Here is a 25,002-nt window from a genome sequence, read left to right as displayed (position 1 = left end):
GGAAGCCAGAGCTAAAGAAGGAGGGGGCCTAAAGTCACCTTAATTCTCCCCTTCCAAACCCCCAGGTAAATCCCCGGCTGGATTTAGACGCTCACACCCTTACACCCCTCTTTCCCAGCAGTAACAGCGCATTTGCAGCTAGACCCACAGCCGTGGCCAAGGCTGGAAAAGAGTGCTGCATCAAGCAATCTTAATTGCTTTTTAATAAGTGTTTTGCTTGCATTTATACCACCACACACCACCTACATCAACTTGTACCAGCTGAGGGGCATAGGTCTTGACACAGCTGAGATGAGATCGCAACAGGGGAAAAACCTGCCAGTGCTGTGAGGCAGGGTGTTGCTCTGAAGGCAGGCGGTGTTCCTCCTCACTTCCAGGGCTGCTGCGCTGTGGGAGGAGGGATGAGCTCAGCAGAGCAAACTTCTCTTCTGCTAGCCCTTTGTAGCCAGGGGGGTGGCTTTTAGTGCCTAGCCAGTTAAACAAAAAGCAATTTGAAGGTGGGCAAAATCTTTGTTCTTATTGCTCTCCTGCTATACCTGTGATCTTTTCACCTCCGTGATACTTCTGTAGTTCTCCTAGAAAGAGGAAAAGAAATTAATTGCCTGGAGACCACTTTTATTGGCACATCTAAGTGCAGAACTAAATAAGCCATGTCCTGGGGGGAAATTTTATGTCCTCTCCACAATGTACACTTAAGGCTACTGGTGGTGATAAGGATTTTTCTTGGAAGCTTCTTTCCAGCGGCTGCCTGCATGCTGAAGTAGAAAGCAAGCATAAATTCTTTTCCAAACAGGTTTTGCTCATAAGAGTGTCAGGGTCAGCAATATTTTCATCTCCCACATGTTCTTCCCTCCTAATATTTGTCTGTTGGATTCTGAGACCATCATAGCTGCTAGGGAACAAAAGCTCCAGCAAGGTAATTTCTGGGCTATGTTTAGTTTTCAAATCAAAGTTGAGATTTCAGAACTTGCAACACTTCAGCAGTTTCTTAAAGACCTTTTCAGGCCATTAAAGCTTGCAGCATCTCTGGGAGGGGAGATACAGATTACTACTGCTTTTAGGTTATGCTTTTCTTTCTGGTACAGCTGTGCAAAACAACACACAGAAAGACTCAACGACTAGACAAAGAGTAGAGCCATTGCTAAAAGCAGTTTGAGGAAAGCTGGTGCTACAATTTCAGGTGGCTCTCGGGTTTAGAAAACCTCCCACTGTTCATCTGCATGCTGCAGGCTCCTTGGTTAACACTGGCTTCTGGGAGCTGCCGGCACACTTAGTAAAAGATCTCACAACCCTTTCCAGGCTACTCTTTTCATACTGGTGGTAGAAAATTTCCCTCCACAAAGCAGGATTCCTGAATTCTTTCATCATATCAGATTTTACAATCTCATTGTTCCTGAGCAGATTCTATTGCTCTATGTCCATCACAGATTTTTAGATCCCAAGGAGCTTTTGACCACAGCCAGTGACTGTTAGGCACAGATCTTGCAGATCTGTACTTTCTCCATACTCCTAACACAGTCCGGGAGACCACTTACATTGGAAGGAGCCTTTGGAGATCATCCAGTCCAACCTTCTACTCAGAGCAGGGCCAACTCCAACATTAGATCAGGTTGCTCAGGATTTTGTTCAGTTCGTTTTTGAAAACTTCTAAGGATGGAGTTTCTGCAGCCTTCTGGGAGGCCTCTTTCAGTATTAACCTCTCTTGCTGTGGGTTTGGGTTTTTTTCTTTTCTTTACATCCAGTCAGAATTTTTCCTTCTGCAGTTCATACCTCTCAGCTCTTATTCTTTTGCTGTGCACCTCTGACAAGAGTTCACATTCATCTTCTCTGTACACAGCCCTATACAGCCAAGTGTTGCACACAATTTGGCTAAATTATCTTCACGTCACTGCTATCGGATGAAGCATTATTAATTGCACTTATGAGGTGGAGCATAAAGACTAAAGACAGCAACTAAAAGTCAAAGAAAGGAAAAGTCAAAGACATTCACTAATTTGGAATGCCATGTTAAGATAAACGGTAGCAGATTTCCATATATACAGGAAGCACAAATTCTGTTCACATCAGCTGCAACTCAACTTATTCCCAGATCACTGTCCGTCCTTTTAGCTGGATGAAGCAAGGAAACAGGAAATGTGTTCATGCAAGACTACATTGTGATGCATATGTACCAGGCCGTTAAATGTCCGCAAGGCAACATTAAGCCCAAAAGCCTGCAGTTTGCAAAATAGTATCTGTATCCTTTAAATGGTCATGCTGCAATGAAGGTTGCAAATATTTTCATCTGGATCATAGTTTCAAATTTCCAGTGATACACAATGAATAGCAAAGAGAATTCAATGACTCTAAAAGCTTATAGACATCAGTTGAGAGGAAACAATCATTTTACCAGTGACTTCACGGGCATTTGCCAAAAGCAGGAGGATGGTGAGACCCGGGAATCATGAGGTCCATTACAGGATCTGGAGCAGAGCATCTTCCCTCCTTTCACCAAACTTGACGGTTCTTTCATTTTAGTAGCAGTATCTGGTTCCAACCTTGATTTCTCCACCATCTCATCCCCCACCCATCCTGCTCGGTTAGCAGGATCTGGCCTTTGGCTTCTCTACCTGACTCTATACCCCATCTTAGCCTTTGCCTGCCCAGTCTCAGCCCTCCCTCCTACCTGTCCATCTCCTTGCTCCCCTAGGTCCCCTCCACCTCCTTGTCTCTGTGCCAATCCTGATCTCACCGGTTCCCTTATCCCATCCCATCTTGGGTCCAGTTCTGCTGCTCTGACCTCGTTCTTTTTGCTCCTTGAGGCGGATGGGATGTTGGTAGGCTGATTTAGCACACAGATGAGACAGTTCCTTGCTGACAGCTGCTGCATTTGTGCCCTGCCCAGCAGAGAGCCACTGGAAGCAAGAATTACTGGAAGAATCCCTTGAAACAACTTGGCTCGGAGTGTATTTAGTCAGTCTGTGGGATGTGGTGTGTTCAGGACCTGATCACAGGTAAAAGCTCTGAGGGAATGCAGCTTGCTCAAGCTGGTAAAACCCAGCAGTTCTGAGTCTCAGATAAGCCTGGTGCGGAAGAAATCAGGAGACATTTTAGCTGCTCAGAAAGAAGTCGTCTTTACCATACACATTCCTACTGCCTTTTTCTTGCAAACATTTATAAACTGAGGCAGATTCTAAGGGGAACAGTGAAAAAAACTTGCTAATACAGAAGTCATGCCTTTTCCTTCCATCTCTTCCCACCTCTATTTTAAGTTCTAATCCACAATATGAAGGCAAGAAGGCATTTCAGCAGAAGGGTTTCCAGTTCTGGAATAAGGACAAAACAAACTGTTTTCTCCTACCCACAGTCTTAGGAACGGATTGGCCATTTTTGCTGAAGCTTTTCACCCAACACAAGCATAAATCAGCCTGGCAGCAGAAAATTGTGTGGGGAAAATTTAGTCCAAACAGGAAGAGTTTCAAAGTAACAAGTGAATGAGAAAAGTGCTATAAAGCAGAAGGTGCTGGCCAGCTTTAGTGCTAGGAAGTACTGCTAACCCCTTCTACATTTGTGGTACTGCGGTGGGCTGACCCTGGCTGGACACCAGGTGCCCCCCAAAGCTGCTCTGTCACTGTCCATCCTCAGCTGGACAGGGGAGAGAAAATATAATGAGAGGCTCGTGGGTCGAGATCAGGGCAGGGAGAGATCACTCACCAATTACCATCACAAGCAAAACAGACTCAACTTAGAAAAAAAAAATTCATCTAATTTATTACCAAGAAAAACAGTAATGAGAAATAAAACCAAATCTTAAAACACCTCCCCCCACCCCTCCCTTCCTCCCTGGCTCAACTTCACTCCCCATTTCTCTACCTCCTCCCCCGCAGCGGCACAGGGGGACGGGGAACGGGGGTTGTGGTCAGTTCATCACATGTTGTCTCTGCCACTCCTTCCTCCTCAGGGGGAGGACTCCTCACGCTCTTCCCCTGCTCCAGCATGGGGTCCCTCCCATGGGAGACAGTCCTCCATGAACCTCTCCAATGTGAGTCCTTCCCACGGGCTGCAGTTCTTCACGAACTGCTCCAGAGTGGGTCCCTTCCACGGGGTGCAGTCCTTCAGGATGAGACTGCTCCAGCATGGGTCCCCCACGGGGTCACAAGTCCTGCCAGCAAACCTGCTCCAGCATGGGCTCCTCTCTCCACGGGGCCACAGGTCCTGCCAGGAGCCTGCTCCAGCGTGGGCTTCCCATGGGGTCACAGCCTCCTTCAGGTGCCTCCACCTGCTCCGGTGTGGGGTCCTCCACGGGCTCCAGGTGGATATCTACTCCACCATGGACCTCCATGGGCTGCAGGGGGACAGCCTGCCTCACCATGGTCTTCTCCACAGGTTGCAGGGTAATCTCCGCTTCAGTGCCTGGAGCCCCTCCTTCCCCTCCTTCTGCACTGACCTGGGTGTCTGTAAAGTTTCTCACATCTTCTCACTCTGGCTGCAAAAACCACCACTAGGTTTTTGTTTCCTTCTTAACTGTGTTATCCCAGAGGTGCTACCACCTTCACTGATGGGGTCAGCCTTAGCCAGCGGCGGGTCCATCCTGGAGCCGGCTGGCATTGTCTCTATCGATCGGACATGGGGGAAGCTTCTAGCAGCTTCTCACAGAAGCCACCCCTGTAGTCCCCCTGCTACCAAAACCTTGCCACACAAACCCAAAACAAGTGCATATATCAAGTATGACATTAGCATGACCAACCTGCAAAGGTTCATCTATTTAACTCAATGATGTGGGCATCAACTCCAGATCCCTGATCTGCAAGGTTTTGGATAAGCCTTGACTACTGCACAGAACTCTGTTTACTTGCTGAGGCTGTGGAGACCCGTGTGCCCAAGCCAGCTACAGGACAGGATGAAAACCCCATCAAAGGCAACACCTTTCAATTGGAGGGAGGAAATTTCAGGCTGCACTTCTGTTGTGGAGCAAAATCCATCTCTCAGAAGGACCTTTGGGAAGTCAAAGGTCACGAGGGAGATCACTGTTATGTGACATAACTCACTCTCTAGAAAACTAAAGCCTGGGCCAAGGCAGTCATAATCAAGAGAGGGAAAAGATCTTTGGCTAATTGACAGAGAATAGCCAAAAAGCTAGTTTGCAGGGGCACAGGCTTTTGTCACGGTGGCTGACATTTTGCCTGTTTGGAAGGAAATGAATTAGAGGAGAATGAAGAGCATATGTTGTCAAGTGGGTGTAAATCAGACTAAGCAAACAAAGGAGCACAGGGAGAACGCAGGCTGACATCAAGGCTGAGAGAGAAGAGAAGAGGCTGGAAGCAGCAACAGCTGCAGATGCTTTCAGACAGACATATTTCCTTCAAATCGGCTTAGATTTCCACATGTTGCTGAAGAGCTGGGTGAAAGGTAACAGCAACCAATGTACCTAACCAGGGAAGTTTCTAGCAGAATATCCACAAGCTGGTTGCGGTGTTCAGTATTACGTATCTGGGTCCTGACTCGTGGTGCTTGTGCAAACATGTATTGCCCTCGAGTGGAACGCTGCATCATACGTTGTAAGCCTTGTAAATACCTGTGTCTACAAAAGCAGTCTTGCTTTTGTATTAAGTAATAGCACACAAGGCCTTGTTAAAAACAGATTTCAATTCAGCTTATCCTTCAGTTACTCTATAAAGCCAAAAGTGGGTTTCCTCATTATTCTTTAGAGCCTTCCCAGATCTTCTAGCCACAAACACATCATTTATTTAAGCCACACATAAACAGGCATGATTTACATCAACTTTTCGTTCAATGGAAGGGACATGAAAGAACTACTTTCCTTCTGTGTGTTACTTGCCTGCAAGGACTGGAGTCTCTCTTTGCAAATTCCTGGTGGTAACCCCAAGCAATTGTCAAAGCTTGTTCCATATTTGGCATTTTAAGAAATTCCCATGAGTTTATTCCATTACAGAATCATTCAGTCATCATTTGGCACCTTTTTTGCACCAGATAACAAGTCAAAGAACTTCATGATCTCTGAAAAAGGCAGACCCTTAACCGGACTTGATGTCAACCTCTTGTCAGAATGCAAGATATATCTACTGCAGTTGTCGTACAAACTTGTATGACACCCAAAGCTTGTTACACAGTTCCTTGTCTGAGAATAAGTGAATAGAGTTATAATTCAGATTGCTATTCTGCAAGTGAATAATGATACAGGGTCACCATCTCGATCACAAAGAAACCTGAGCCAAGATGGATAAAAGCTGAATCAACAAAACCAGTCATATGAAACCAGTTAAAAAAAAACCTTGCTGCAATATACAGAAATAAATAAAACACCACCCCTTCTGCTTTTTAAAATCAGGGTTGGTCTCAGTCGAGAACATGCAGTACGCTTGTCTCTTTGGCAGTATGCCCTACACCAGAAGTAGCAGAATTTCTCCAAAATCCCCTCCTCCCAGCTAAGAGCTGGCAAGGAACACAATACTGATTGCTGAATCTGAGGGCTGGTTGACAATCCTCCCTGCCCAGTGTGGTTCGGAGCCCTGCAGTAGCCGTTCTAAGATTAGCAGACTGTTCCCTAAGAGCACGTATCCTTGTGATCTCTTCTCCTGACAGGGGGAGCGTTCCTTTCTGGGCCCACTGGTGCAAAGCAGCTCAAATTGGTGTTGTTCAATGGAACGCCCTACGACACACCTCGGCTCAGATGGAGCTCAACATCTCACACCTGTAATGGCAGTGGGACGTTGAGCTGGCACTGCGCTCGCCGCGTGCTGCCTCAGGTAGATCTCTGTGCTCTCTACATTTTTGCTGATTCTGTAGCACTAGTAAATGTCAAATAGTCACTGGCAATCTTCGCTTAGCATTTCTTGAAAAAAATGTGCTGCTTGCCATTGTGCTTACACCTGTGGTTTCTGCTGCTCTTCTTTGTCATGCTGCACCACAGAAGTCACCATCTGAGGCCTATTGCTAGGCAGACCTGCCTTGTTCTTTGGGGTGGGTCCATAAGAACCACCACTTGGTGGGTGAACACTTTCATCCTTCAAAAACCAGGACAGCCAGCCGAGTACATTATTCAACACCTTTAGTTTCAAGCATTGCACTAGACCGTAGCCATGGCTTAACAGCCCTTGCCTCCCTCTTTCTGCAGAGCAAGTCTTGGGTCTAGGAGGCTAGGACTGATTGGTGGGACTATGCAGCACAAACTACATGGTGTTTTACAGTTGGCATCATTGGCAGTGAATCCAGAAGCCACATCTGAGACCATCTGCTAGGACCTGGTAATTGTCTTTCAGCACCAGCTACCTTCCCCATCCTCTAGGGTTTCACAATTGTTAAGAGAAGGAGCAACATGACCTTCTAGAGACTTGAAATCCGCAATATACCTTATCAGTCAACAGTCAGAGCAGGGTAAATTCACCACAGGGACTTTTCCTAGTAGACACTTCTGGCCTGTGGATGAAGAAATTCAGATGTCCACGTGCTGCACTGTCCTGGTTTTCAGCTAGGATAGAGTTAATTTTCACACGAAGCTGGAAGGACACAGCCAGGACAGGTGACTCAAACTAGCCAAAGGGGTATTCCATACCATATGATGTCATGCTCAGTATACAAGGGGGGAGCTGCTCGGGGACAGGCTGGGCATCTGGGCATTGGGTTCCGAGTGGTAAGCAAATTGCATTGTGTATCACCCACTTTGTATATTCTAAATACTGTTGTTGTTATTTTCCTCTCCCTTTGCTGTCCCAATAAACTGTCCTTATCCCAACCCACAAGTTTTACCTTTTTCTTCCAATTCTCCTCCCCATCCCACTGCACGGGGGGGTGGGGTGGGGTGGGGTGGGGAGGAGTGGCCATGTGGTGCTTAGCTGCCGGCTGGGGCTAAACCATGATACACATTCTGTAGGAAAACACTAATTATTATACTATGATTATGTGAGCAGGATGGACTAGTCTTATTTTGCAGGCTATTGCAAACTACGGTGGGAGAATCACAGGTGGCATAATAAATTAAAGTTTGTATTCATACTTCCTATATTTTCCACAAGCTATTTTTTCCAGTGAGAAAAGTAATTTTCCAGAATACATCAAATTTCAGAATCAGATTTTCAATCTGCCTCAGGTGTAATGCCATGTGCAGCCTGTTATTTAGGTAGTATTGTCTTACCCAACCAACCAAGAAGCACATGCACACTTCCATAATGCGCAGAAGTCGTGAAGGGCTAACAAAGGGTGTACATTTGGCTGGCCAGGTGGACGCTGGAGGAGCCTTCCACTGAGCATCACCACACAGCTGCCACTGCCAGAGATGTGGGGCAGCTTGGCATGGCAGGGCACAGACAGGGAATCGTACTGAAGCTGTAACTGGCATTGCATGTGTTTGTACAGGCCACTTTGGGCTCCTTAACCTTGAAGCAACATTACTTGGTGTGATAGCCCATCTGCCAGAAGTCCCTCCCAGAACAATGATCTGAGCCTGGATCACCTTTACACATGCAGCAGTATGTGTCTGGGGCTGTCCTGGTTTTGGCTGAGACAGAGTTATCTTTCTAGTAGCTGGTATAGTGCTGTGGTTTGGATTTAGGATGAGAATAATGTTGATAACACACTGATGTTTGTTGTTGTTACTAGGTAGTTGTAGTGTCTACACTAAGTCAAGGACTTTTCAGCTTCCCATGCCCTGCCAGGTGCACAAGAAGCTGGGAGAGCACAGCCAGGACGGCTGACCCAGACTGGCCAAAGGGATATTTGCCGCCATAGAGCGTCATGCTCCCTATAGAACTGGGGAAGCGAGGTGAGGGGCAGATTTGCTGCTTGGAAACAGACTAGGCATCAGGTTGTGGGGTTTTTTTTCTTACTGTTGTGGTGAGCAATTGCACTTGTGCACCACTTTATTATTGTTGTTATTGTTGTTGTTGTTGTTGTTACTGTTGTTGTTATTATTCTCTTCCTTTTTTATCCTATTAAGCTGTCTTTATCTCAACCCATGAGATTTTTTTCTTTCTCCTCCCCATCCCCTTGGGGGTAAGGGGTGAGCCAGCAGCTACACGGCACTTAGCTGCCGGCTGGGGCAAGACCATGACAGGGGCTCATCTCCTCTGGTCTCAAGAGAGCTCCATGGTGGTCCAGCACCAGCTTTTATTTTGTATATTTAAAAACTGCCAAAATAAAACTACCCTGGAGGCCAAATGATAAAAGGGCTTCTCTGCCTGACCTGTGTTCTGCCACCGTGCAGCTACAGCTGTCTTGTGCAGAGTGGTGCATGATGTGGCAGCAAGTAGGATGGTCTGAGGGCAGGATTCAATGGGTGAGGTGAGAAGGCCTGCTGAGATACCCCTGAGGGACCGCCTTAGGCAGAGAAGATGAAACATGTCACGGTGTGGATCCTGGAGCAAACTTCCTTCTCTTAAATGCCCAGGTTTCCTCGATGGTACTGCCAGTTGGTTTCTTCAAAACAGAGTGGGCTCATGTGTGTTTGGTGGAGACAACCAGGGTCCCACCAACAAAAGAGAGATGGAACTGAACAGGCATCTACTTGTTCATGCAGATGCAAGAAACCACACATGAGATCAGCATCAGCAGAGAGCAGAGAACGCCGGCATGCTTCCTACAGACAGGGACAGGAGCACAACTTACAGAATCTTACGGGCAGCACAGATCTAAGTATGATCAGTCTCAGATAATTCTTAATTACAATAATCATTATTATACAAATTGGCTAGAATCTCTTTCTTGAGTTACAAAGCTGCAGGCAAACCTTGCCCTTGCTAATTAAAATAAGCTGTGGGAGCTGTAAGATACCAGACAGCCTTTGTCTAACAGCGAACAGGCACCACAGCAGCACAGCACCTGGACAAGTGTGACTACCACACTCCACCATATGCAGGATGAAGAACAGACAGCCTAAAATGTTAAACAACTAAACTCTAGCTATTAGCATAATTCTGATTGTTACCAAGAACACAATTTGCATGCCAAAGAGATGTTCATAATTGATGACGTTGTCAATCACTCTCTCACTTTGATTTTCATTTTCTGGTGTCATTCAACATTCAGAGTCAAAGGAAACTCAGAAAACCTTCTGAAGTAAATGTGGATGGTGAAGAAAGGTCAGTGCACATGGCTTTCCATTCCCAAATTGCATAAAAATGCAAAGAAAATGTTTGGTGATGGGTTAGGATGGACTGTGAACTCAGTGACAGTCTAGGGAAACAGCACCAACTGTTAGGACACAGCAAACAAACCAATTTTAACTGTTTTCTAAACATTGGATGAGCTTTTAGCCACTGCTACCACAACATGTACCAAATATCCAGAGGCTGTACATAGTAGCACAATGCAGGATTACCACAATGGAGCCCTATTCTTGCTCAAGGTCTTTCAAATTCTCTAAGTTTGCAGTATTTCAAAAATTATCCAATTTTCTGTTCTTCCGGGCCTTTCAAAGTACTTCACTTACAAGCTGTAAACTGATTTCAAACTTTTGCGCCTTCAGAGAAGAAGGAAAATATAGTCATTAGAAATATACCATGACAATATGCTCAGTACTCCAGTGTTTGGCAAAAAGTGTCCTTAAAAGGAGTTAGTTAAACGTAGATAAGCCTGTACTCTGTACATCTGAGAAATAAAGTTTGTTTATTTTCCCAAGTAAAAGCAATAGGTGAATTTCACAATATTTTGACACAGAATCAAGCTGTGGTCTCAGAATTTTGGACCTCAGTGGCTACTGCTCCAAGTTTCATTAAATTGTAAATTCAAGGGAACAAACACCTACCTTATTATAAAGCCGCAGTTACAGAAACATAACTTTTCATTGTCAAAACAAAAATCCAAACTGGGTCTTGTTAACAGCACATACATGTATATAGCATTGGCTAATCTTATAAAATTTGGCTGAAGAATTGCCAGCTTTACAAGCAATAAATCATTATGATCAAATAAAAACTGTGCATATAAAAAATGTGCATAAAAACAATCTTCCTAATTATGATATCAAAGGGACAGAAGACTGGAAAGCAAAGTTAGTTTTAAAAATCTGTATTATAATTATAGTAAGTATGATTAACTTACTAATAACAGTAGCTTTGTATAAACACCAGGAACCACATTTACCCAGAATCCTCGTCAGAAATACACAAAACAACTTTGCAAAAAGAACAAAGGGTAACTGCACATCAGTTGTTTACCTATGAGGAGGAGGATGCAACTGGTAGGAAAAGACACTCAAGTTTTCTTAGGTGAAGGAAGTTGGACTGGTTACATTCTGGAAAATGAAAGAAACATTCTCTTTTATCTTTTCAAGGAAAGGATCAGCTAGAGTCTGATGTTGCCCAGAGAAATGTTTCCATTGCATCAACTGTGACATGGAGAGCGGTTTCTTTGAATTAGTCTTCCCTTGGTTTTGGCCAAGCTGGCAACTTCTAGATACAGAAGACTTTTCTGAGGAAGGATCTGAAAAAAAATGATGCAGTTGACTAATCAGAGAAAACTAGGACAGAAATTTCAGTCTGAATTAATAAGCCAGTTGGTGTTAACAAATGAGAGAAAATAGAACAGTATATATAATCCTTCTATGTCACTGAAACCCAAACATATGTATCCTCAGTAAGGAGAAAGGCTGTTTCTTGCTCATTGATTGAGTTTATCAAAATCACCATATGCTAGCATAAAGACAAATCCTTTTACACACGGATGGGAAAGGAAATATCTTATCTGGCAAATTCCTTTCTTCTGTCTTCCTAATTCTGTGACATTTGGGTTGCTCCCATTCTTTGAGTAAATCTGAATCTACAAGTATGTTGCAGCAAAATTCATGCTAGTTTCTATTTCCTCCCAGAGGAGTCATTCCAACCAGCTAAGAATAGTTTGAATAGCTATTTCATTGACTCAGCACACTAGAGCTGTGCACTCTGTATGTCCAGATTATGCCAAGTTGTTCAATATACACACTATATTGCTTAATGTATATCATAGTGAGGAAAAGACTATTGCCTTTGAAGCACAAAGAGAGGAATTCACTTTTGACAAAGGATCCTAAAGCCCCAAACAGTAGCAGGTCATTGAAAGGGTATGTTACACATTGCTGGCTTCATGATTCATCTGATGCATGTGATAAATGAAGAAATCATTTTGGATGGAAGAAAATTGCATCACTACTGTTATTGGTTTCAAACCTGCCGTCAGATATTTCCATAGCAGTGTTACGTGCTCCTTAGGAAAGAGCAGTGATATGAGCGGCATGATGACTCAAGAGTAGTCTCAAGGTTTTTTTAATGTTTTGGAGATCCCATAAAGACTCACATATGCAAGACTTTCCTTTTGACTGACATTTACACTAGACTTGAAACATATTCTTTTACTGGTCAGAAGAAAATTTAGAAGAGATGCACTTCTCAAGTCATAGAATCATAGAATACCAGTTTGGAAGGGACCTCAAGGATCATCTTGCTGAACCTTTCTTGGCAAAAGCACAGTGGTTAGCCCACTCTTCCAGCCTGTTCAGGTCTTCCTGCAGGGTAGCTCTCCTTCCAAAGCATCCACGTCCCCACTCAGTTTGGTATCATCCACAGACTTCATCAGGGTGCACTTGATCCCATCACCCAGGTCACTTATGAAGATATTAAACAGTGTGGGGCCCAATACCAGTCCCTGGGGGACCCCACTTGTGACAGGTTGCCAGTTTGAACAGGAGCTATTTACCACCACCCTCTGGGTGTGGCCCGTCAGCCAGTTCCCCACCCACTGCAAGGACCACTTGTCTAGACCGCAACACATCAGGAGGAGGCTGTGGGGAACCATATTGAAAGCCTTGGAGAAATCCAGGTGGACAATGTCCACCACTTGCCCAACATCAACCGAGCAGGTTACTTTGTCATAGAAAGTGATCAGGTTTGTCAAGCATGATTTGCCCTTGGTGAATCTGTGCTGGCTTTTCCCAATCACGTGCTTCATTTGACTTGTGGTAGCCCCAGGAGGTTTCATTCCATAACTTTCCCAGGGACTGAAGTAAGACTGAAGGGTCTATAATTTTCTGGATCCTCCTTTAAGCCTTCTTGTATATGGGGGTGACATTAGCCTTCTTCCGGTCTTCTAGGACATCCCCTGATCTCCACGACTTCTCAAAGATTATGGACAGTGGCCTTGAAACAATGTCAGCCACCTCAGGTAGATATTGTCAGGGCCCATCGATTCATAGGGGTCAAGCTCCTGTAATAGTTCACATATCAACTCTTCCTTCGCTGACAATGGGTCTGTGTTTGCATCAACCTGGATTTTTGTTCCCAAGGCTGGGGCCCCTTACAGATTCTGCATTCTTAACTCCATAAATTACACCATAATCAGGTAAAACAATACACTTACAGCTTTGTAGCTGATCTGAAGCCAGTAGAATAGCAAGCAACCCATCTGCATGATTCATGCACAGTTAATTGCTTCATTTCAAGACTCCTGTAGTTTCCTGAAGATGGCTGTAGTGTGAATGGACAACAGGAGCTTGGTCAAGAATATCCAGTCTGAGGTGCTGGAGCGTGTCCAAAGAACAGCAACGAACCTGGTGAAGGGTCTAAAGAACAGGTCTTTTGAGGAGCGGCTGAGGGAATTGGGGTTGCTTAACCTGGAGAAAAGGAGGCTGAGGGGAGACCTTATCACTCTCTACAACTATCTGAAAGGAGGTTGTAGCCAGGTGGGTGTTGGTCTCTTCTCCCAAGTAAGAAGCGATAGGACAAGAGGAAATGGTCTTAACTTGTGTCAGGGGAGGTTTAGTTTGGATATCAGGAAAAATGTCTTCACCAAAAGGGTTGTCAAGCACTGGAACAGGCTGCCCAGGGAAGTGGTGGAGTCACCATCCCTGGAGGTATTTAAAAGCCACGTACATGTGGTGCTTAAGGACATGGTTTAGTGGTGGAGTTGACAGAGAGAGGTTAACGGTTGGACTTGATGATCTTAAAGGTCTTTTCCAACCAAAACAATTCTGATTGATATATGAAATGGAGATCATAATGAAAAGTTCATATATTGTGAAGCCTGTATTATATTGTTTGGCACCTCTTTAGTTTATCTTTTGAATCATACTTGCTAGAAATGGAGGAGACAAATCAGTGAAAGTTATTGGCCTTTTCTGTGCAGCAGTATCAATCCCCAGTAATTTGGAATCTGGTTCCCCAATGAAGTAATTTGACAGCTTTCTGTTCTTCGGAAAGGCAAAGAGGCCAAGTAAGGGTAGCTGCATTCTGGGGTGATCAAAGTGAAGACTATGGCTGACAACAATTTGACTTCGGGACTGATAAGTCAGTTTTTCCTCTACTCTTTAGGAAAACAAACCTTCCCCTCACCCTATCATTTCCACCACTTAAGTCTAAGAATGACCTTCAAGTTTTTCCTTGATTTACTGCCAAAAAGGTTCTGTTCACTGGGACCAAGATATGATTACCCTTGAGAAAGTCCTGGGTACATTCACTACCCCAAGATCCAAGAGACTGATGTGGTTGAATTGATGGAACCAATACGTGTTCAAATCATAAGACAGGCACTCAAGAGTGTTAAGACAATTGCATAATGCTAAATAAAATTATATGCACCAGCGTTCATCACAGTAATATTATAAAACTTCTCTGGATTTCTGCAGTCGAGGAGCTGTACCTGTTTCACTGCACACTAGTGAAAAAATCTGGCTAACATTTAATACTAAAAGTGCCTTTTCCACACTGATCCTGTAACAGTACCTAAGTGGAGGCTGGTATATTTTTAATATCTCTTACTCATGCAAAAACAGAAGATCTAATTTTTCAATCATTAAAGAAAGATACAAAGGCAATTAAATCAGTATGTGGAGCAAAATTAAAGGACAAAGTCAAATTCTTACGGCTACAGAAGCACTGTGCTTTCACTAACCAAGTCCTCCCCATTTTGGATAGAATGGGATGAGAAAGGAATACAACTCTAGCCTATTACCTGGAGACATGCAAACCATCAAGCTAAATAGTCTTATTGGATCTGTTGAGCACATGCACTCTTGTAGCCATTTCTTTGGCTCTTTTTATTGTGGCGTCTGTGTGCATTTAGAAGATAACAGTATTGGTACCTCATTATCACATCTGTAAATACTGTATATGGACATTTCATGCCCAAAGGAAAGAAACATGCCAGGGCAATAGACACTCTTTCCTTTAAGAAACTAGATGAGCTATAAAATTAAAATTGATGAGATGTAAACATAACAACATAATTTTCCTTTTTTAATCTTGCTCCTAACTTAAACCTATAGACCTGTATGCAGCAAGGTATTAAAATAATTTTGGTATGCCAGAAGAACAAGAGAGGCATGTTTCTGCAGAGAGGATAGATATGAATATTTGCAACTTGGGTTTACAACGCAGAGAGTCTTCCAATATTTCTTAAATACCTCTTTTAATCATCCTGCATAAGCATTAGGTTATAACTGTGAAATGAAGGGTTATATTCAGAGATTTGGCCTATCATTATCTAGATCTTCATCTGGCACTGGCTGGTATGGCACTGGCTGGTATAGCTGTCCACAGATAAACAGCTTTTGAACTAACCCCTACCAGCTGCTCATTACTGTCCTTGAATATTTAGAAACGAAACACCATATAGTGTCATCTGGTTGTAACAAATCACTAGTTGAGCTGGCCATAGCTAAGTCAAGGAATTAAGAGGCATGGTACATGAATTGATTGTTACTGCAAGGAATTAATCTTTTCTCCTCTTCATCTTGTGAAGGGCTCCTATGGATTAGAAAAAACAGCCAATATCTGGAAGATCCCATAACGAACCTCATTACCTCAATCATATTTTACTGAGCATCAGGGTTTTCTCCAGTGAGAGACCATATATTGAGAACGGATGTACTACCTCAGCAATGGCCAGAGATAAAGACAAAGAAACTCACTTTGATGGTCTTTCTTTCCCATACAGTTGCACTCAAGCAAGTCATGGGTAACACAGCTGGAATCTTCATGAAGAGTAAAGAGATTTCTAAGCTCCTCTATAGAAAAATGGATGTGTTCCGACGTCTTGGAAAGGTCTACAACTGCCCCAGAAAGGTCTTGTTTGCTGATCTGTCTTTGATAAATCTTTTCTTCTATTGAGCCTGTATTGAAAAATAAATAAATAGATACACTGGGATAATTTTTGACCAGTATTCTCAAGAAGAAAGGTCAAATCCAATTCTTTATAACAATATTCATAGGAAATGCTAAACCACTATTTTCAGTTATTAAAAGAAAAGCAAAGCAAAGCTAAATGAATCAATGTTATGTTTCTATTTTAACTGAATTCAGAACAAATTATATATATATATTTTAAAGAGCGAATGATTTTCAAATACACACTCTCTCTTTCTTTTACTGACAGAATTTCAATAGCTGTCTCACTCTAGGGTATGTTTGAGCATCATCTCTGACCTGTGGTTAGCAGTCTGTAGATATATACAGTGCGTTTCTGACCATCTCTCCACACTCTGGCCATTGCCTGAAGAAAGCACAACGATGAAGAGCATTAATAACCTACTAAACAATAGTATTTCAACTAAAAATTGTAGTCTCCGCTGATCAAATTACCAGTTCTGCTAGTTCATTCAAGATGATGTTGTCCAAAGAAAGCATTCCTCAATAACTATCTTTGACTGTTTTTATAGAAGTCTTCTGTTATTAACTATAAATAATTTTGAAAACATAATTTACTTTCCACCATTTATGCTCCCCTCAGACTGTTTCAAGCAACAAGACAAGTGACCACATGAGGGTACTAATTCACACTTGGAACAGGAGCAGAGCCAAGAATCAGAGCTTATTTCAGGTATTAAGCACACAGCAATACTCTACAATAAAAAGTTTCTTACTGCGTTTATAAAAAGATTTTTATAAATTGTTATTGTTCAGGCCTATTTTAACTGAACACTCTTATGCCAACTAAATAATGCCATGAGTCCAACAGTGCCATTACCAGAATATCACAGCACTGGCTTTGTTTTCTTTCTTTTAGCATCATTGCCATATGATTTTCTCATTCTCTTATTTTTGGTCTGAACCTCTCCCTCTACCTTTCTCAGGTATTGCAAATCAACAGCAACACCAGCTATGCCATCTAATCATAATTTTCTTTTCTTTTTAGAAACACAGCAACTTTCCAGTTAAAATGTGGTCAGGAGACAAAAGGGGATACATGACTCCTCTAAGTAAACCAGAATTTACTCTTCATTTTTTACTGCAAAGGAGGTTCTAATTATACCGTATATGTAATATGACAGAGAAAAGTTTCTTCTTTTCTTCTTAGATAAGGCTTTTCCCCCAGTATTGTACTTGTCCAGATGCAATGTGATAATTGGGTAGCAATAAGACATGTAAAGTCAGGCATTTCAAAATCAGTCAAGAACTCATTTGTTGCCCCTCCCAACACCCATGTACACAGTTGTATCAGACCTGAATATCTGTAGCTGGATTCCAGTCGATATCATACAGGATCAAATGAGATGCTCCAACCAGATTCAGTCCTACTCCACCAGCCTTTGAACTCAGCAAAAAGATAAAAGCTGGACTGAATTTACTATTAAAAGTATCAACAATCTGTTGCCTCTGGGAGACAGGAGTATGTCCATCAAGTCTAGTGTAAGAGTATCCATAACGTTTGCATGTCTCTTGTAATATGTTTAATGTTTGAGTGTAATTGGATACCAGTACAACTCTGTCAAACAGTAAAACAAAGTTATCTTATCATCTCAGACCTTGACAAAGTTAAAGTCCAATAACAAATTAATGAAGACATCCAAGAAAATAAAATTACAAGTCAAGCAAAAATTATACATCAACCTGACGTTACTCGTGTTTCCTAAGAAACAAAACATTTCCTATTAATTTGAAGCACATACTAGATTTGGATGCATTATATCTACTGTCAAAAGCATTGAAATGTTAAATAATGAATATTTTCCTTCACAACAGAATTTGGCTTAATGCACAGATTGCAGGGATCCAGAATCAACCACAGAGATAGTTTATATTTTTTAAAAATCTCTATTTATACAAAATAGCTGTTGTTAAGGCAGCATTTGCAGAGGGTGTTATAGCAGCTAATAAACAATATATATATGACTCTACATAATGAAAAGGCTACTGTGAACTTCTAGAGACAACATCAGAAAATTCTAATAAACAAAATTATGAAAGTCAAATAGGAAAGCAGTGACTCTTCCCTACATTTTATGACTGAAAAGAACTGAGATAAAGGATAGTGAAAGACATCAGAAACAACATAGTCTGATTTTTGTGTTTTGTTTTGTTGGTTTTTTTTAAAGCAAAACCAGCCTCCTGATCCCTTACACTAATGACCCATACTATGTCAGTGTTTTTCTCTGAAACTTTAACTAAAAAAGTTTCAGAGTTCTGCAAATCTAGAATTTCTATCCTCCCAGATATTAGAGTCATAGAATCACAGAATGGTTTGGGTTGGAAGGGACCTCAAAGATCATCTAGTTCCAACCCCCTCTGCCATGGGCAGGGACACCCTCCACTAGACCACGTTGCCCAAAGCCCCATCCAACCTGGCCTTGAACACTTCCAGGGAGGGGGCATCCACAGCTTCTCTGGGCAACCTGTGCCAGTGCTTCACTATCTTCATAAAGAAGAATTTCTTCCTAATATCTAATCTAAATCTACCTTCCTTCAGCTTAAAGCCATTCCCCCTTGTCCTATCACTCCATGCCCTTGTAAACAGCCCCTCTCCAGCTGTCCTGTAGGCCCCTTCAGGTACTGGAAGGCTGCTGTAAGGTCTCCCCAGAGCCTTCTCTTCTCAAGGCTGAACAACCCCAACTCTCTCAGCCTGTCCTCATAGGAGAGGTGCTCCAGCCCTCTGATCATCTTTATGGCCCTCCTCTGGACTCACTATGAAGACGATTGATATTGAGGATGATTCTACTGATGGGATAAAGTTCTTTTGAATTTAAGCCATAAATAAAATAATAAGTACACTCAGGACATTTTCTGCTGGATCTTGTTTGGAGGTCTATTATAAACTAAAATCCCATCAAAGTTGCTCCATTTTTAAAAAATATTTTTTGATTAAAAACAAGTATTGAAGAACTAAACAAATAGTTTCAGGAAAAATCTGGTAAATTAACATTTTAAAGTTTTTTTAAAGTATTTTATTATTACAGTTACCTCTACAATCAAACTACATCCAAGACTTGTTTGTAAAGACTTTGCAATATTGATTTTTTTTGTCAATCAACCCCAAATTCACACCTTTGTTTTTACTGAAAAATAGAATATAAGCTTTATAAAAGAACTGGAATTGAGTCTGTATATAGCAAAAACTATTTAGTACTAATGTGAGCAGAGGAACAAAAGAGAAAGAAACATGTTCAGCACTGAATTAAAACAACAAAACTTTTAAAGATGTAAAGTAATGCTTCAACACCAGCTGTAACTCAGTAGCTCCTATAGTACTCATAGTGGAGAAAATTGCTTTTTCCTGATAGCCCTGTTTCTTTTGACCTAAAAGAAATAAAGCCAGTACATTTAGATATTTAGTTGTCACTGGTTTCAATGGATGTTTGGCATATAAATTCCAACGATAGGCACAGCTTTCTGATTTGTAAAGAGAGAGCATCAGGAAGAAACAAATTCCATTACATCAGTGCCAAGAGACCTGTTGTTACTTCCCACTACTGAATTACAGCATGCCCTATTTAAGCATCAATTTAAATAAAAGTTAAAAGCTAAATACTTCTGGAATAGCTGGACTTTAAGGCATGAGTAGATAAAAAAGTTATTATGGGACACAAGGTCATGTGAGATTTCCATGAATCAGCAATTCCACAGTAGCCAACCACGTGCATCCTATTACCTCATGATAAACAGAGGCTTTCCTACACGTCAGTGGCATTTACCAGAGGGGAAATAAGCAGTTGCTGTGCAAGTTTGTCTGTTGAGTCTGGGTGCCCTGAGCAGAAAAGGCAGCAAGATCTAAGCAGTTAAATGTGATTAAAGAGGAAAGAATTTCTAATCTAGTAATTAAAAACATTTTAGTGCAATTTAAAATATTTAATACATGAATACATCTCCTCAAGGAGATACAAAACATTGGAAAGTCTTTGCAAGTAAAGATAATATGTCATAATACAGGGGCTGTAGCAAACAGTTGCTGGAACTCAGTATGAAAAGTACAAGGATTTTTATCGGGGAAAAAATATGAAGATCAACTTTGAAATTTATGTCAGCTGCAAATCCTAGTTTAGTAATTTAACAAGGAAGAGCCTGAAGTACAATGCATAAATATGCTTGGTACCTCTGCAAACAGCTGCAATGCTTTTATTTTGAATATTATGTCCCCAAGCATTTGAAAAATAAAACAATATCCCATTATATCCCTTTTACCTTTCTTTCACACTTGCCTTTCAGAAGAGTTAAGCTCATGGATTGCTGCCAACAACTTCACCAGCACCTGCAATTTTCCTGAATCCCTTTCAGAGAAAGTATCCAAAGTATAGTCTTGTGGAAAAACATCTATCAGACCTTCGTAGAGACTGGACTCATCATGTTCATCAGACATAGGATCACAGCTTTTTTCCTATTGAAAATAAAAGGATTCAAGCTCCATATACCCTGTAATATGTTCGGGTTTTGGTTGTTGGTTTTTTTTAAAGTTTGCTATATTTTTCTTACAAAGACAAAAGGAGACATCAAAGGCTGCCACAAAGCTGCGTATCTTGCAAGCACGACAACCTCCCAATACTGGATTGAAAGCACAGTTTTAAAATACTGATAGCATTTATTTTGGTTTACAACCTCTTATCTAAGATGTTGTTTGCATCTGAGTAGAAAGTTGAAATACTTATAACTGAAAAATGTGTTTTACTTCTACTTCTCTACTTAAACAACCACACAGATGTATAACCACAGCAAAGGTGTATCTAAAACTTGGGGGGAGAAAAATCAATACTCTGTTTATTCTTTCTAAATCCCATAATACCTTATTATGGAACTTCCCAGTCATTGACTTTTTTTAGGAAGATGATGTCATTACGATTCGGTTATGCAACTGGAAATGAAGGAAAGCTAGCACGTAAAAACAATAACATGGAAGGTAATATTTTGCTGTAATTTGAAAATCAATGTTTCACAGGGAGGAAAAAGCCAAACTACTGAAACACCAAAACCACAATGGTAATAAATGACTTGTGGAAATGGAGACAACTAGTACCACTGACATCTTGAGCCTGCAGCTCCCAGTGCCTTGAGAGGGTGAAATTATCATGTGGACAGGGAGATTTCAGAGGCACCAGCAGACAGAGTACACAGAACAGTCCCTAGCTAACAGCGTTCTTTGTAAAATTCACATTTATATGTACTTTTACAAATATTCAGAGACAAGATTAAGAGGGGAAAAAAGAACAAGAAAATACCATAAGGCAATAGGAAACTGCTGAGATACCTTCCCTAAGTACATTCATTTTTTCTAACATTTATGTTTTTGAAAGCAGATCTCCTAAAGCAAGTTGTATGTGAGAAGAGAGCCTGGAAATGACCTTAAGTAACACGCACATTGACCATAACATAGTTTTAGTGACCTTTGCCTGCTGAAATGACTAATTGCAAGCACCCACTCCCACACAAATAGATACCTTTATAGCTTTAAACAGAAGACATGGATGATTGCAAAGTTTTTTCAAAACTCCTATACATATTAGGTGAGGACTGTTTTCCAGCCTGCCTTGTAGACAGGAACGAATAACTCGAGAACTAAGCAGTTTTCGATACAATTCAAGTTGCAGTGCTGTTGGTCGGCAGAAGATTATGCTCTCCTTTTTAGGGGGCAGAAATCTGTTTATAACCTCCTGTGTTCTCCTAAGAATAAAGAGCCCAGTGAGGCGTGTGAGTTCTGCGGCTCTTTTTTCTCCTAATTCCTTTTCTTCCTAAAAGAACAAAGCACAAAATTAATTATAATCTTGCATTTAATCACAATAATTTTCTGTATGATTTTAATTAGGTAGTTAACATTTTATGTCATAGAATCGTAGAATTGTTTCAGTTGGAAAAGACCTTTAAGACTGTCAAGTCCGACCACTAAACCATGTCCCTAAGCACCACATCTGCACATCTTTTAAATACCTTCACGGATGGTGACTCCACAACTTCCCTGGGCAGCCTGTTCCAGTGCTTGACACCCTTTTGGTGAAGAAATTTTTCCTAATATCCAATCTAAACCTCCCCTGGCCAACTTGAGGCAGTTTCCTCTTGTCCTACCACTTATGCAGGATGCCACTTTCTGACATGGGACTGTAATGATCAATTCTTCTTCAGTTAGTACCACTGCATTAGCTTAATTCTAGCTCCGGTTTCTAAAGTCTTAAACAAAGGAAGTTAACGTCCCAGAAGATACCCAAGGCTCGAATTATATTCCAGAATTTCTTGACTGATGCAATAAAATCATGCAGATTTTGCAGTACTGCAGAGAAACTAAGAATGAATAAAGTATCATCATATGGTAATGGGCATGGCATTTTTGGGAATGCAAGGTGTTGGAAGAGCAATTTTTGCCTTATAATTAATAGGAAGCTGAAATGCTGTGATCTCAAAATGCATGTATTCCTCCGGCTCCTTTTGGAGAACAACTGATTTTATTTCAAACAGGAAGGTGAAAAGCTTTTGCTACTGTTAGTCCTGAGCTTTATTTTATTCCATAGAAAGCAAATTTCACAGTGCTGTCTATGAATTTTCTTCTATAACTGCATTTTTTTTTTAATAATATACCTTTGTTGCTGAAGGTTCTCTAGACCTGACAATTGGTTCCTCGTATATTTTTCTGTATGTGGATAAAGAACCAAGTATTCCTGGATTCACAAACTCTATTAATGCATAAAATTCTTGCAAGTCATTTTGGATTGGAGTACCTGGAAAGAGAAAAGAATATAGGGTAACTTTTTCTTGAAAATGATAGAAGTACAATTGTTGAATGCAGGGTTTAATGTTGAGAATGTATCCTGAAAACAGATGGTTTTTTCAATGTAAATTACTCAAGAGTACTGAATTAATCTAGAACTTTATCATGATTAATAAACTACTGTCCCTCTAAACAGACTGCACATGTAGTAGTTTTGACAAAGGAATTAAAAAAGTCAAGTTCTACATGAATTTCATTAACTATTAAATAACCCTCTATTTGTGCATTTAATACCCATTGCCAAAATTTATACTGCGCTCCTGCCACACTTAGAATAGCTTTTTCCTTTACCCCAACCTAGTACTATTAGCACAGCTAAATATTAAAAGTAGCTATTGATACTAACCAGTAAGGATAATTCTCCTCTCACAAGACAGACTAGTGAGGGCTGTAGTTGTCTTAATAGAGCTATTTTTCAGACGATGTCCTTCATCACAGATTAGGAGGTTAAATTCTATAGCCTGAATTTGATCCAAAGATCGCAGTAGCATCTCATAACTGATTATCAAAACTGAATAAAGTGGAGAACCAATGAATTCTTCTACTTTATGTTCCTGCAGGCATAAAGGAAAATATATCATAGAACTATTTATTTTGAGATCATTCATCATATTCCTTAAACATCCAGTGTCTACAGAAATTTCTTCTAGCGCAACACAAGACATTTGCTATTTCCTTCACGAGTTTGGATTATTGATTCTTTCCTAATTTGCAAAGGAAATACGGGATGTGATACAGCAATTTAGAGTTTTACCAGCTCATTAGAAGAAAATTTATTATTCTTTTAGGCCTTCAAATCCTCTGAGACACATTACAGTGAAGGTGAAAAGCACAGGCTCCCTGTAACAGCCTTCCAGTCCTGGCATTTAGGTAAGCTTCAAATGAATAATTAAAGCCAAGATAACAAAGAGGTAGATGCCTGTACATTCACGTTGAGATCTTGAGCTGCAGGGTGTAGTAATGTGGTCCAGTAGGAAGTTACACATTCCACCAACCTAAAATTTCTCTTGTAGTTTTGAATTGAATATGCTATCAACTTTGATACAAGCCCTTAACTTTGATGGGTTGGTCAACAGGTAAGGGCAGCCTGGGACTCAGAAAACAGAGCTCAGAACGAGCCCCTGAAAACATGCCTGTCTATTGGTAAATAAATGGAATTGATCTCTAAACCCTGTATTAGTGGTCAGAAAATGGCTGTGAGCCCCTCCGCCCTTACATACACTTCAAACCCTTTTCTTTCAATAGACATCAAGACTTTTGATGTCTATTGAAGGAAACAGACAGACTAAATAAGAAGTCACTGTAATGTGGCAGGGAGCTTCTTCCAAAAAGGTTTCCTGGAAATAGTTACATTTCTGTGCAAACTTGTGAATGTACTACGATTGCTTACCTGTCTTGCAATTATGCATAAAAATGGAAAAATCTACCGTGGGCATGTCCCTTACCTTTCCACTTGGCTCCAGACACTAATTCCCTGCATGGTCCTTCCTATTTCCTAACGGTGTTCACTAACTAAGCAGGCTAAGGACCTTTTCAACTGTGAAAGCAAATCAAGCTAGAGAAGGCAGTTTTATTTCCAAACGAGATCAGTTACCAAACACAGATAACTAAGTCTGGAGCCAGGTGGTGTAATACACTGTAAAAGCAGCACCACTTCATTATCATAACCTTTAGAGCCTCCTAGCAGGTGATTCAAATCAATCTATGGGCCAAATCTGGCACATTAATCTCACAAAGTAGATCAGTCCCCACATGCTGCTCACAAAGAGGCCCAGCACGCATCGGAGGAAGCAAGGAGTAGTGAAGAGCAGGTAACAAGGGCAGGCACCGATTTCCCCAGGTGTTTGGACAAGACCTGAGCATTCTGTTGTTTTCTGGCCAGTATTTTTACTACCAGTTGCAAAACAGGAGAAGAAAATTTCCCAACACAGGAACAGAGACACAGAGGAGCCCTGTAGGCAACAACCAATGTTGTCCCTGCCCGGTATTCAGGCTCCGCATTGCAGCCCTGAAGACAGAGGCAATGCCTCTCTGACCTTCTCTGGGGATGGTTAAACATCAGAAGATGCCCAGGGTTCAGAA

At 41.4% G+C, this 25,002-nt stretch overlaps 1 protein-coding gene across 3 annotated transcripts in view; it reads right to left on the bottom strand.

Annotated features, from left to right (window-relative positions):
- Positions 1 to 10,606: 10,606 nt before the first annotated feature.
- RAD54B (RAD54 homolog B) overlaps positions 10,607 to 25,002 on the bottom strand; it is a 63,746-nt gene continuing 49,350 nt past the window's right edge. For all 3 annotated transcript variants that reach the window (XM_054817510.1, XM_054817509.1, XM_054817511.1), the window contains 8 exons: positions 23,267 to 23,474; positions 22,731 to 22,870; positions 21,602 to 21,892; positions 20,372 to 20,547; positions 17,403 to 17,664; positions 16,386 to 16,452; positions 15,872 to 16,072; positions 10,607 to 11,415 (listed from right to left, as the gene is read on the bottom strand). In XM_054817510.1, the coding sequence (XP_054673485.1) occupies positions 11,198 to 11,415; positions 15,872 to 16,072; positions 16,386 to 16,452; positions 17,403 to 17,664; positions 20,372 to 20,547; positions 21,602 to 21,892; positions 22,731 to 22,870; positions 23,267 to 23,474 (1,563 nt within the window). In that variant the 3' untranslated portion in view covers positions 10,607 to 11,197. The remainder of the gene's footprint in view (positions 11,416 to 15,871; positions 16,073 to 16,385; positions 16,453 to 17,402; positions 17,665 to 20,371; positions 20,548 to 21,601; positions 21,893 to 22,730; positions 22,871 to 23,266; positions 23,475 to 25,002) is intronic.

This window comes from Grus americana, chromosome 2 (assembly GCF_028858705.1).
Source record: "Grus americana isolate bGruAme1 chromosome 2, bGruAme1.mat, whole genome shotgun sequence".
Classification (NCBI taxonomy): Eukaryota; Metazoa; Chordata; class Aves; order Gruiformes; family Gruidae; genus Grus; species Grus americana.
Note: the sequence above shows the minus strand (reverse complement) of the source record. Positions and strands in the feature narration are given on the sequence as shown.